The sequence below is a fragment of the Protopterus annectens genome, chromosome 12.part0 (genome assembly GCF_019279795.1).
Source record: "Protopterus annectens isolate FY-2018-M chromosome 12.part0, PAN1.0, whole genome shotgun sequence".
Taxonomy (NCBI): domain Eukaryota; kingdom Metazoa; phylum Chordata; order Ceratodontiformes; family Protopteridae; genus Protopterus; species Protopterus annectens.
The window spans coordinates 139709784-139724772 of record NC_056746.1 but is presented as its reverse complement, the minus strand read 5'-3'; the positions used below and the strand labels follow the sequence as shown (position 1 = coordinate 139724772).

At 37.6% G+C, this 14989-nt stretch overlaps 1 protein-coding gene across 1 annotated transcript in view; it reads left to right on the top strand.

The window, feature by feature from the left end:
• LOC122816399 (multidrug resistance-associated protein 1-like) overlaps nt 1-14989 on the top strand; it is an 827783-nt gene that overhangs the window by 297458 nt on the left and 515336 nt on the right. Inside the window, exon 7 of the mRNA XM_044089157.1 lies at nt 1058-1189. Coding sequence (XP_043945092.1) covers nt 1058-1189 — 132 coding nt within the window. The remainder of the gene's footprint in view (nt 1-1057; nt 1190-14989) is intronic.

The window sequence follows — 14989 nt, the reverse complement described above, 5'->3', positions numbered from 1 at the left end:
CTGTAACAATCTTTTGTAGTGCATGATCCCTGGCTGTGGCCCTGGGAGACAGATAAAAGAACAGCTTACTTCATCTAAGTCCATTGCTATGGAGACACTGGTGCATTCTGCCTGCTGCACATTGTTTTGTGGTTGTGATGACTTTGAGTGCATATAACAACACTTGTATGTGACAGTCATAACAGTAACAAGAGTATTATGGGATTTCACTGCACTCACTCAAGTCTAAAGTGGGAGAATTATGGTTGTGGATAACTTTGATTTACTATTGCCTAAGTATCTTTTACATAAATAAGTTGTTACTGGTACAATTTGTGCACCAGCAATGACTGAGTGTTATAAGGTTTTTCCCTTCACAGTTGTCTGATCCTGTAGGTAAGGTTTATAAATAAAGAGGTGAGGAGGCAAAAGCCTCCACATATAGGGGCATGATTTTTGCAAAAACTCTTTTTATTTGAGTTGAAGCTTCACTGAATTTCATCTCAAAGAAACATAAAATATCCTACACTGCTCAATTTCTTCCACAGTATCCTGACATGTACTATATAAACTTCCACAGAGGAACAGTATGAAGTGCAGGGCATTCGCATTTTGACAACAGGTAAATGAGTTCAGGTCAGGCTGCTCGCTGTGACTTTTTACTGCAGTGCTTGTCCGTTGAGTTATCAGTTGTTTCTGTAGAATGCAATTTTTGTTTCACCCGAGTGCCATTTCTGAATCAAGTTTTGGGGTGGAGGGCGCTTGCTTTTATTCTCTTTTCTATCACGAATGTTGAGGGTGTACGGTTTTCAATTCTTTCTGTAATCCTTTGTCTCCAGGAACTCATTTATAATTCTAGAAAGATTCCAGGAAACGTTTATAGTAGCATCACTCAGTGTGTTTATTGCTGCTGTGATGGCGTTAGGGTTGATCTGGGCCATATTAACAGACTTACAAAATATGAGCGAAGAGGACAACAGTGAAATATACAGCCTATAAGCAAAGTTTATAATGATTTTACTCCAGTAGTGATAGCTGACTTGAATCATCACTTGGCATTTCATTTTTGTCTTAAAAGAATAGCCATTAAAGGTTATAAAAGCCCACTAAAGGATGAAGATTTATGGTCACTGAAGAAGGTGGACACCTCTGAGAATATCGTACCAAAGATGATGGAAGCGTGGGAGAAGGAATGGGCTAGAGTTAAAACGTAAGTAATTTCTATCAGATTTTAATTTAAACTCATTTATATTTTTGTGGTTCCTATCATTTTTTGACAGGGTTACCATGACCGGGTTTTGGAACATTTTGACATGATTCTTTTTGAAATAATTTGCATGTTAGAAACTGTGCCCTATTATGTCACGTAACAGGCAAACATTGTTGTAAATATGATATCTCCTGTAGCACACTAAGTGGTGTAGTTTATGCTATAGAATTTGTACAGCGATTGCCAGGAGTTAAGAAATGATCGTGTTACAGATTAGTCAGTAACCTGCTAAACCTGATTTATTTCATTGTGTGATATACTAGTATTATTCACAAAGAAATATCTGAGTCAAATATCTTACAGAAACTCAGAGCACTGGGACAGAGCTACAGATATAGAAGCATTTCTTGTACAGATTATTTATTTTCCTAATGCATGCTGTTTTTTTCTGAGCTATATACATAATTAAATCTGTTCTGAAGTGACTACAAAGCCCAAGCTTCAGGTAGCCAAAACAACTCTCCTGTTTTTTTGACATATATGTGGACGCTCTTTTTATGATGTCATTCAAAACTAACCTCATCAAGCCACAGTAAGCCTGTCACAAAATGCATGTTTTGCATCAGAATCTGATGCCCCCAAGACCAACATTAGTTTATCCTTCATTGAACTTACCTGTAAAACAGACTCCAATACCTTCAGCTTTCCATAGGTAATGAGCGTCATGATGAAACCTTTAGGCATCTACCAGGGTTAAGTGACACCTACACTATAAACTGGCCCTTTTCACTTTTTAGACCAGCTCTTTTTTTATATTAACTAGGCTAAACGTGCATTGGAAGCTAAGCTTTTATGTCAGCTGTGTTTTACTTCTGCATTCCTTCATCTCAACACTGTAGCAGTGTCAGCCAAAAGCTTTCTGTGACCACAGCAGACAAAGCAGCTGTGTCTTTGTTGTTTCTGATTCCCTGCTATGACCATTACACCAGCACAAGTCATGCTTCTCCTTCTGCTCATCTTCCCAAGTATGTCCTCTCATCCAGACCTGGATTTCTGAAGTCTCTCCTCTGATAGTATCTTGGAATGTTGCAGTTATTCCCGGCCTACTCCTCTTTACTTTTCTGTCTTTCTGCTCACTTCTGCTTACTTAATCCAATTGGGTGGGCTGGTCCAGTGATCCTCTTAAGCCATAAACCAGGCTAATGACGGAATGAATAAGAAAGCCATCTATTGCACAGCTGCATCCAAATTAGCAATACAAACACTAATGTAATATATACATCAAAACTGTGCTAACTTGTCTGGAATGTGCAAGCTGTTCATCGCAGAAGGTTTTATTCTCACTTTTCTCTGCAGTGCGACATTAGCTGGTGTGGGGGTGAAGATCCTCACAACAGGTGCAGTGACGCTAGCCCCTGCAAAAAGCTTTTGCCTTTTATAGATTTTTGAGTTATGATTCATCACAAAGCACTGAAGCGTGACCTGCTTATGAATAATTCAGCAGGCTGTCTGCTGCAGCCTGAACACATTCGTATGTGTAGTTATAGGAACATAGTTTCAAAGCAATGCAAGCACTCCCTCAATTCTTATAATGAATATCATGTTTTCAGACTTACTGGGAATTGTGGGGGCACAGTATCAGTATTTGTCAGGTTAACTGCTTCAAGTATCTAAAAGAGGTGATTGAGGAGAAGCAAAGCCTGAATATGTAGGTGAATCACTGGGGCTGCAGACAGCTGGTACAGTGTGTTGGGGTAGTGAATGACAGAAGAAAGCCAAAGAAGCTGAAAGATAAGGTGCTCAAAAGAGTGATATGACCACTAATATTGTATGGTACAGAAATCTGGGAAGTAAAAACAGAACAGTTGAGGAAGCTAGAGGTGTTGCAGAAGAAGTGCCAGAGGAGGGTGGTAGGATGAACACTGTTGGACAGATGAAGAAATTAAGACATCAGGGCAGAAGCCAATGTATTTCCAATTGCAAAGAAGGTTAAAAAGAACAGATTATGGTGGTTCAGACACATTTGTAAAAAGGCAGAAGACAATCTGAGAATGATGATTTTGGACAGACAGGAAGAAGGTTAGAGGAAACAAGGTCATCAAACAAAGAGAAACATGGTGACAGTTAACAGGACACCCTGACCCCATGTAGAAAATGGGGAGAAAAGGGAGTTGGGGATGATGATGATGGTTTTGAATGACAGTATTTGTCAATGATATCCTTAATCCTTGACAGATTCCTTGGAACATTGCATTTGAACTCCTAGAATTCCAAATCACTATAAACGCAACTAATTACCACATTATAGCTAGCTGTAGAACACCCTATTTATCCCCTTCTGAGCACAACAGCTATCTTAAAGCATTATCTGAAATTCCCATTAAAGCCAAGACTTTTCTACTGGGGGACTTCAACTATCCATCAATAAACTGGCTGACCTACACTGCCAATGGTCTGCATGCCCAGTGCTTCCTTGGCATTATAAATGCTAACTCTCGGTTACAAATAGTTAACCATTCTACTCAGGACCTCAGTGTCCTTGATCTAGTCCTCACATAAATGGCCACTGCTTGCACATTTCCATAGGTGTCATCATGCCTTGTTAAATCAGACCATAATTTAATGCACTTTTTGCTTTAAAATTGGTGGTACTTCCCCCTGCAAATAGCTCTGTTTTCAGGGACTTCACAAAAGCAAACCTTCTTTAGTTACTTGATGACTTAAATACATTCTTCTGTAATTCTCCTCTGGAGGATCCCATTGCTAAAGATGCTTCCTGTACCTCTGACTTTTACTCCCACATAAGTAGTTGTATTGGTAAGATAGTCCTGTCTGTATCAAATAGAATAGGAAATTTAAAAACACACCCCTATGGCAGAATACCTGTTTAAATAAATTATATAAAAAGAAAAGCAAACTGCTTAATGCTTATCAGAGATCTCATTCTACCAACTTTTTTTTATTAAACACCTTTATTGAATTATCACTTGTGACATAGACAAATTTACATTTATATAAAAGTAATCAAACTGTAGTCACAAGTTCACATTTACAAACGTTATACTTCACATATATTGCTATATATCATATAACCTAAGCAACATTACATAAATTATTCAATTCCGGCCCCCTTCTTTTTTTAAACATGAAACATTTTTATTAAACCATCACTTACGACATAGGCAATCATACATTTATATAAATGAAAACAAACTGCACCGACAAAATCTTAGTTACAAGCATTTTACATCACAAACCATACTGACACACTCTGTCACAAACATTGCACATCAGTTACAATCTAACCAATCATTTTCAGTCAGACATTACATAGCTCATTTAAGCCCTGCCTTCTTTTAAACCTCATCCCTCCCCTGTATGTATTGTTCCCACAATTCCTATTTTTTTCCTATGTAGTTTGTTCATACCCTTTTATAAAGATATCAATTCCAGCTGTTTTATCTCTGTTACTATATTCACTACTTCTAGCATAGTTGGTTTAGATTGTGATTTCCATTTTGTAGCAATTGCTTTTTTGGTAGCTACCATAATTAGACATAGCAAGGCCTTACAATGTCTAAGCAATTCTGATTCTGTATTGTAGCTCAGAAAAATCATCTCTCTCGTCACACAAATATGCCCACCCAGCATCTCCGACAGTGCATCCCTCAGGGAATCCTTAATGTCTGCCAACTCACCACATTCCCAGAAAATATGTTCCCAGTTACCTCTTTCTTCTCTGTCACACCTTCATAGCGGATTACTAGGCTATTGACCTGGAGGTCATTTCAAGCCTAGCTGTTTCATCCCAATGCAATGCCATAGAAATGTTAGTTAATACCCAAGATTGCATTTAGTAATGACTGCCCATATCCAAATGACATTTACTATCTACCTGTGGAAAAAATTATCTGCAGTCTACTTGGTGTATAAAAATATCTTTGTAAACATTTCCAAGTAAAAATCCTTAATCTTCTAGATTTTGTTGCATATTTAGGAGTCATACATATATCCTCCCATTGTTTCTTTGTGAATTGCTCATCCAGTCTCTTTTTCCAATCCTTTCTAACTTCCTCTGATTGATTCCTATATTTATATGCTGTACTAATTATTCCTTTTTTAATGGCAATGTATGTTCTAGATTGTACTAAAAACTCCCAGTGCTAGTCTTTCATTTAGGACCTCCCATTTCTTTCTGTTTGCCTTTACTCTGATACCAATCCTTGACAGGGAAGGCAGTCTCTAGCCTGTAGTCCAAATAAATGCAGCGTCTTCCCATACTGTCATCTTTCCCTCTTTAGTTATTTGCTCCCAATACCTTGGTTCCTTTGCCAGTTTTCTCCAAAAAATTCCAGCCTCCTCTTGCCTATTGTTTGTATCCCTAATTGCTGTCATCCCTATTGGCAGAATCTCCTTTCTGCATTCCAAAGTTGGCTTAATTCTTAGGATACTTTCTGCTATTTTATAGATATAATATTCTGTATTATTGCTATTTTTCTTAAAGGCTTGCATCCAAAATCCCAGCATCTGCTTGTTTATTGAGCTTCCATTTCCACTTTGAATTATAGTTTTCTGCTTACTGTAGGTATTGGAGCCTTAACTATGTAGCTCTGAAATACCACCTTCAAATTGGGTAATCCCACTCTGCCCTGTTCTACTGGAAGAATCATCTTATCCCACTTGACTCTCGCCATCTTCCCCTACCAGATAAAGTCTTTCAGCTCTTTTTAAATTGGTATTCACAATGTCTACTCTGGCTGATAAAAATATGCCTGACCTGTGTATAAGACTAATGGGACTAAAAACATTTTAACTGCTTGTATCATATTATCCATGTACATATAACAAAGCTTCCATTTTCTCAGTTTTTGTATCATCTTTTGTTTAGTCTCTTCACACATATCCTTAGCTACCACACCAGAATAATTTTTAATCCATACTCCTAAATTACTGAACCAATTCATATGTGGTTACATAATTTACCACTATTGTCTTTGTTTTACCTTCATTAATTTTGTATCCCAAAAAGATTTGAAACTGTCAAAAAATGTTCCACAACACTGTGATGTCTTTCTGGTTTTGTCATGTATAAAATATTTGCAACTAGAGCCAGCTTTTCTTGACTGCCATACAATTATGTCCTTGAATTTCTCAATCTTTGTGCTAAAAGCTTTTGTGCTCTAGTGGTATTATAAAAGAAAACAGCTGCTTAACAGCAATCTTTCTAAACTGTTGCATATTATTGAGGTAATCCTTTATTTTCTGCTTAGCATTCTGCAGTTGATCCTCTTTTTGTTCTGTGAGATTCCCCGTTTTGCAATACTTTAACATTTGTCAGTCCCTCTAAATAATTCTTATTTCTTAATCATAGCTCCATTTCTTTTATTTCCACCCTATTTTAAACTCCACCTTAATTTTATCCCACTCCCTAGCTACATTTTCAGAAGTAATTTATATCCTCTTGAATAGCTCCTGAATAATTTCCACTGCCCATTCCTTAAATTCCTCTCTTTTCAACAGGTAGGTGGGAAAGCACTAGCGTCTCATTTTTATTTCATTACCTTGTGTTTTTATATTGCTTATTATTGCCACATGATCTGATATAGTTATTGGTTGAGTATCAAGACCTTCAATTAAATGCACATGTTCCTGTGAAATGTAAATTCTGTCTAGCCTAGCCCAGTTTGTATATCTTGGGTAATATGCAAATTCACATCTTCCATGCCAAATATTTTCATGAATTTCTTCAAAAATCTACCCTCCTTTGTTATATTTTTCCTTCTGGGCCCCCAAACACATCTTTACTGCTGCAAATCAAATTCCAATACACACCTATAAGTAATATTCCTTGCTGAAAACTGATTATTTCTCCCAGATTAAGCTCCATTATAGCAGTTTTAGGTGGAATATAAATACATGCCAATGTAATCCTCCTCCCTTGCCAGTAGCCCCTTAGCACTACACATTTGTCATTATTATCTTTTTTATCCTCTTCTATCAACATTGGAGCTTCTCTTACAATTAATATAAGTACTCCTCTTTTTCTTTGTCCCAGATATTCCGCTGAATAACCATACTGAAAATTTTTTTTATCAAATTCACATGTTCAGTTCTTTTTTTATCAAATTCACATGTTCAGTTCTTTCCAAGTGTGTCTCCTGTAACACAGCTATTTGCACTCTACATTTTTAATACAGTTCACTACTCTTTCTTTTTTATATTTATCTCGAGACCTTTGACATTTACAGACATTACCGAAAGCAACATTGTAGCAAACTGTTATTATTCTCACCTTTTATGTATAGCACCTTTTTGTTAAATGGCTAGTTCCAGCTTTTATGTTACATGCATACACTATTTAGTAGGTTGAACTTTTACATAGTTGTTTCTTGTAATATCCATTTGAGTGTGTCACATGTTACAAAAGATTGTTTATTGAAAGTCCTCAAACAAAATAAACAAACAACCCCCCTAAAATCTAGTAATTTAATACTAACACAAAAAACTATGTACACCTTCAAATATTGAAGTTTTACATTCCTAATAGGAACAAATGTACCAAACTGACAACCACACTAACAGGCTTGAGTTAACCTAAAAGAAGGGTTATCCATGCTAAGTGTGGTGTAACCTGTGTTTCTACTAAGTGCTAACTGGTTTTGCTTTAACTTTATAGTTCTCCCGGCTGGGAAAACCCCTGAATGCTTTCAGAGAACATGATCTCCAAGCCAGTTTCTCTCTTCTTTTTTCCCCAGCCAATCACCCCCACCAGTCTGCAACCAATTTCTCTTTATCAGATTGTCTACATGGAGACATGAGAACCAGACAAGTCAGTTTCTCATTATCAGATTATCTCCATGAAGATATGAGAATCAGACAGTCAGTTTCTCTTTATCATATTGTTTCCATGGAGATATGAGGGCCCAGTACAGAATTGCTACTAGGCATGCATTAGTTTGCTAGAAAAAAAGCCTCATAATATTCAGTATTCTTTTTATTTACTTGCTTTCTCTTAAAACATGCCACTAAATCAATCTAAGGTCCTTAAACCAGTCAGTCCCCCATGCAAGAATGAGAAAGAGCACATTCATTTATCTTTTGTCTTGCTCTTTAAAGAAGGCTTTTTTTTTACATTGCAGTGCCTACATTTCTTAAAACCAAACAAGAAGAGAGAAGGGAGAAAGAAAGAAAGGGGAAAAAAAGAAAAGCAGCACCTATTTAAGAAAACCATACACCACATAAATACTACTATTAAGAACAAAATGTTTAGTTACAGTTAACTTTCTCCTGTCTCTTCCCTTCCCCAAAGCATTTTCCGTACATTAGTGACATAAAGTAGGGCATATACTTTAGAGTCCCCCACAAGGCCAGCAAATTCTGAAAAAGTCCAATATTTCCAGATTTTCTTGTTCTGTCATATTTCACAAATATAATTATTGCATTGTAATCCCACATTAAGTTTCTGGTTTTATTACTGTTCATCTCCATCTCCCAAATCCTGTTTCTGCTTCATTTTTAATGTACTCTCAATTCTTCTAGTCAACTCTCATGCTGCATTCCTTCTCTCCAACATTTTCCATTGAAGCAGTGAAAAGGTTTCACAGGTACAGTCCCTCTATGGTCTTTATTACCAGAAGAACAAGAAGCAGAATCTCCTTCTGTTTCACAGCTCACTTTTTGTTGGACAAACTTTTGTATTTCCTCCTTAGCATGTACTTCATCAAAAATGATTTTGTCCCTCAAGGGAAGAATACCTTGAAGACAGCTGGGTACAGCAGTTTGAATCTCACACCTGCTTCTTGACATTCCCTGAATAGTGGAATGAATTTACTCCTCTTCTCCCTGGTGTGCAATGAGTAAACATTCTCCACAAGCACTCTGCTGTCGCCTACTTTTATATTTTATCCTTCTGCCACAGTTTTGTCAGACTCGACTCCTTCTGCTGGTAGGATTGCATATTTACTATTAAAGGTCTAGGTTGTTTTCTCATAGCCAGGTTTGGAGCATACACATATTGTGCCATTTTAACTAACAGCTCCTGCTGTGGAATACCAGTCCAGTTGCTTATTTGTGCTTTCATAAAATTAATGTGGTCTGTTTCTTCCAGTTTCTCTGGTATAGTGAAAATCCGAGATTTCCCTGCATGTTCTGTCCTGCAATTCTATTTTTTGAAACATCTCTTCCTGAGCAGTCTCATATTTATTTATTTATTTTACATTTGTTAACCGGGTTAGTCTGGATGAGCTTTTGGCTCATTTTCAGCAGAGACCCGGGGAGAAAAGCTCCTCAGGACTAGAAAACAATTTATTAAATTTTAGTAACATAGTAGTAACAATCAGCTCTAGGATCTTACAAGCAGAGACCTGCAGAGAAAAAAAGCTCCTCAGGCAATTCAATTATACAGAGTATTAACAACTGGCAGACAAGTATGTGAGTTGTTACAAACAAGGTTTTAAACAATTAGCAGAAGAAAATGTGACTAGTTACAATATTATATAAGCTGCTTAGAGCAAAATAAGTTAATAGTTAGGCAGATGCTTATTTAAAGTGGGTAGGATCTAGTTGTATAGGAGTTTGGAAACAAGAAAGGAAAGTAAGAATGGCTAGTAGGAGATGTAGGGGAGGTAGAGTATAGGAGACAGATGACAGGTAGGTTGTTTTGAGACTGTAAGAATTATGAGTAGTTGGAGATAGAGGAAGGGAAGAGGTAGAAGAGGCAGGGGAATAGTGTTAGAGATACACTGAGTGAGGTGGTGAAATAGGTGAAAAGGATGGTGGTTTCAGGGTGGTTGGCTACAGTGGCAAGACCACTTTGTTTTTAGGTATTTCCTTGTGGCTAATTTGAAACTTTTGCTATGCTGGAGGGATTTTATTTCCAATGGGAGTTGGTTCCAGGATGTAGCTGGGTTATAGTTATAGAGAAGGCAGCCTGTTTTGGTTTTGGGTTTGTAGATGTCTAATAATTCTTGATTTGAGCTGTGTAGCATCTTAGTAGGGGAATATTTGGATATGATAGTGGAGAGGCTGGGGCAGAGGTATAGTTGGAGCAGCTGAGGGAATTCTAGCCAGTTTAGTTGCTGTAGTGCTAAGCAGTGGTGTGACCTGTGGGTTGGTTAGCTGCAAATCTGGTGATCTTATTATAGGTAGTTTCAGGCTTGGAAATAAATGTAGAATTTAGGTTTGTAAATATGTAGCAGCTGTACAGGAGTGCTGGGACTAATAATGCCTTTTCTTCATTTCAACCTCTGATTTTTTTTTTCATCTTTATTACCTCATCTGAACATCTGTTTAAAGCTTCTTCCATTTTTTCCAGCCTTTTGTTGTTTGTGTTGATATACTCTATCAGTGTTTCATTTAGTTTAACCAGGTCTGTGTGCACTTGTCTTGTATCTTCCTGTACATTACTGGAAGTCATGTCTGGAGGTTGCATTGCTTTTTGCTGAATAGCTGCAGACCTTTCCCCAGTCAGTGTTTCTTCATCACATTTTGCAGCTGATTTTTCCAGGTGCTCTGTATTTTTTTTCCTGGCATGCAGGTAGTACACTTACTAGCCAGTTACTAAAATTTACCCATAAACACAAAAGTTTGCTGGCCTGCTCTGTTGAGTTTCTCTTTTCATACTGGGAGAGCTAGTGTTAAGCTGTTACTCAGTGTGCAGCCATCTTGGAAGTCATTATTCTACCAACCCTAAGAGCACATTTAAGCAAACTAGCAAAGAGCTTAAGGGAACCATTAGGAAGCTTAAAGATAAGTATGATTTTAAAATAGTAATTAAAACCCAAAATAACTGTGTTTCTTTAAATATGTCAGGAAGTTAAGAACCAAGACCTAACGATGTCTGGAGCTAGTCCACAATAATGCTTCACACTCTGACCAAAAGAAATAGCTAATATCCTAGCTAATATATTTAGTGCAAATTGTAATCCAGCCACCCAGTTTAATTACTATGGAACAAGTTCTCTCAGTCCTTTCAAATACTAGGAATATTTCACTCATGGTTCTGATAACATACCAGGCTGCCTTATTATCAGTGACAAATACGACCTTTCTGTACTCCTACTTAACTTCTTTAATCTAAGCATCTCCATTGGTTAGATTCCTGAAGCCTGGAAAGCAGCCACTGTCATGCCATTACACAAGGGTTGGCCCAACCACAGACCCATTGGTCTTGCTAGTCTCATATGTAAAGCTATGGAGCTCATTGTCACAGACTTCATTAATCTGGAGATTGAAAATCTCTTAACCATGGACCATCATCAGTTAGGCTTTGTCAAAGGAAGGCCCTGCCTCTTTAACATCATTAGTTTATTTGGAAGAGTAACTGAAGCAGTGGATAGTGATTTTACAGTGCATGCAGCATATCTGGACCTGGGTAAGGTCTTTGACACCATTCGCTATGCAAGCATTATTGATAGACTTGTAAATCTGAATAAAATCCCTTCTATTACACAGTAAATAGCTAACTGGTTGTCTGACAGAAGGAATGTGGTTAGAGTAGTAGGTGCCACTTCTGAAAGCAAAAAGATTACCAGTGGCGTACCACAGGGTTCATATATTTCACACGCCTTCAGCCCAGCACTTATAGCCAATGATTAACCAGGTTTGCAGGTGACTATAAATTGGATATTCAATCTTCAGCTGACTTGCAATTGCTCTAACAAGGTTTATACCGTGTCAACAACTGGTAGAAGGACAGTGGTCACAAATTAAATGTAAAAAAATGTAGTGTAGTTCATTTTGTTAAACAAAACAGTTTCACGTAGCATATAAAAGATGCAGCCCCTCAGATCAGATACTGTTGTAAGGGATCTGGGCACTCTTATTAGTTCATTATCGTTTGACCATCCTGCCTTTGCAGTAGTTCAGGAGATCAGATACTGTTGTAAGGGATCTGGGCACTCTTATTAGTTCATTATCGTTTGACCATCCTGCCTTTGCAGTAGTTCAGGAGATCAGATACTGTTGTAAGGGATCTGGGCACTCTTATTAGTTCATTATCGTTTGACGATCCTGCCATTGCAGTAGTTCAGGAGATCAGATACTGTTGTAAGGGATCTGGGCACTCTTATTAGTTCATTATCGTTTGACCATCCTGCCTTTGCAGTAGTTCAGGAAGCCTCTTATCTGGTTCATCTAATTTCCAAGGACAGCTCCACTAGATGCAGAGAAGTCTTCATTCCCCATGACTCGTATCTTATCATTTCCATTTACTGAATATAATTCACCTTTTGGCATATATTTGTCTAAACATATCATACAACTTGAGAGACGTCTGATTCATAACTAAAATCATCAGTGGCCTCAAAAGTCTTATTTATCAGGATAGACTGGCAGTCCTTTCTCTGTACCCCAGTCTCTTGTAGACTCCTCTGTGGAGATCTGTGTCTAGCCTTTCCAGCCATGAAAGATCCAACTTTATTTGCACTCCTATTCCTTTTCAAAATTAATGATACGTCAAATAATCTGTTAAAGGAAGTAAACCTTTATATGCAGATAAATAAAATATGTTGGTGTGATAGATACATATCCCAACATATCTCTCAAGTCTGGAACTAATGTCCACTACATGTTATGCAGAGTATCCCCCTTGCCACCTTTAAGGTAAACCTAGATACTTGGATAGGCAGCCTCCAGTTCTCACCTGGTCTATTTTGTCTTGCCCTCTTTGAGGCTGGAGGTAACTTTTGAATAAGATTTTCTGGCTAGGTTTGAAATGGTCTGCAGACTGGTCGTCTAGCACTTACCTATGACATATGAAAACGAGTAACATTTTGGTATCTGCTGCTTGCTCTGAAGATACTACTTCTTTATGACATTTTAAATTGTATGATCAGCGCCACATTATGACTTAGTATACATACCTCCTTCATATCTTGTACTAATACTTTTGATCACACTTGAAAAATGGTTTGGCTTAGTGGGTTAACCACTCAGTCACCAAATGTCATAACTGTTTGTCTAATAATGTTTGAGTAGTTTGAGTACTATATTTAGGTTAAAAATAGTGTGTGGAATGCATGAATCTTTCCTGTTGCATAAGTTTACTCAGAGGCATGAACATTGTCTACTAATATATACATTTTTGAATGTTATTTTTTTGTTTTTTATGAAAAACATGCACTGAAAATATTCATACTGTTTAATATATATTTTCGTATAAAAGATTACATGTCTGAGCCAAAACAGTTAAGAGGTTTAGAAGATTGTTGGTTAGCTCTGTAGATTATATGGATCACTGATGCCCAAATATTGAATGGTTGGGATTCAACTTGAAGCAAATTTCTACTTCTCTTTTGCCGCACTGGGATGCCATAGAAGGGGGGGTTATGGATAGCATCAAATACCCCTTACTCAGTTATTTATTCCTCATCCGAAGACATGGATTGCCATGTTCTGTCCTGTTCATATATCAGTAATTGCTACTCATTTTAGTCTTGCAATACTAAGTGTACCTTTGCTAATTACCAAGGCACTAGTATATTATTTTTATTTATTCTGTTAATATTTTTCAGTACTTATGACACAAGAGGCTGTAACCAAGTGTTGTTGCAAGCAATGTGCTCCTCACAAAGACTTTACCTGCAGTCTTTATTTTGTTTGGAAGGGGAGAGATTGCAGCTTATTTACTTGTAAGCAGTGTATTGAGCTTAATAAAAGGATTAACTGGAATAATCAGGCGTGGGATTTTTAGAGTACATACAGTTTACTGCATTGTTACTGTTAGACCTCTTCTAATGTTGGTACTAATGTTTCTGTTAGCTTCAAGAAAAATTATTTAGAGAAGGAAACTGTAACTAAAAAATGAAAAGGAAATGAAACGTCTTCTTAACAATGGAGTAAAGAGCTTAAATGAATGGTATTGAAAAAATGGTTTATTAGGGGAAAAAATCCAGTGTGCCACAGGGACAGGTGCTGGTGATCCAGGAACTCATGCCTGGCATGGTGGTGAGACCTCTATTTCTTCAAGCTTCTCTTCTGAATATGTGTCACAAAGACCAAAACAACATCAGTATACTCATGGGATGTTACCCAAACAATACTGGCATACTGCAGACCATGGTCTCCTGCGGTACTTCTGGGCTCCCATGTACCCCACTGATTCCTTAGAACTTAACAGGAGATATAACATCTGTGCTGCCTAAAATGACTTGCAAGGATGGTAACTCTTTTAGTGAAAGTAACATATTTGCATCCTAGCATGATGATTTCCACATATTTAGAATGCAGCTTTTCATATGATAGTACGAACACCTGGTTCATACTTCCTGTGGTGAAATTCCCTCTATTCTAATAGGAATCCCTGAAGCCTGGAAGTCAGCAAACTATATATGCCTGATGTGCACATCTTTGATGTGAAGGTATTGGATATCTGGATGCCTCTTTGCCAATCTGATGGAATCTAGAGAGTTGGCATTAATCCTCCGCATGTCTTTCACTTCTCATAGTCATTACACACAATCCGTTATGCTAAGTTTTTTAAGATTTGCTAAGAAGTACTTTTCACTACTATAAAAGAAGACAAGCAGTGAAAGAGGGCTTTATTCCATGTTATCCTCTGCCATCATATTTTTCTGAGGAAGATGCGGATTCCCTGGCATAACCGTAAAAAATGACCTCCAAGTAGGCAAACCACAAGATGTTTGTTTGTTTGTGTCTTTTGGCTTTTCCGGGTTAGGGGTCGCCACAGCGGAACTCCGGTCCGCTAATGATTGGCAGTTGATTTTTACGTACCGGCTTGCCAGGCCTGACGTACAACCTTCAAGGAAGGTACGCCCATTCACGCATGTCTCCACGCAGAAG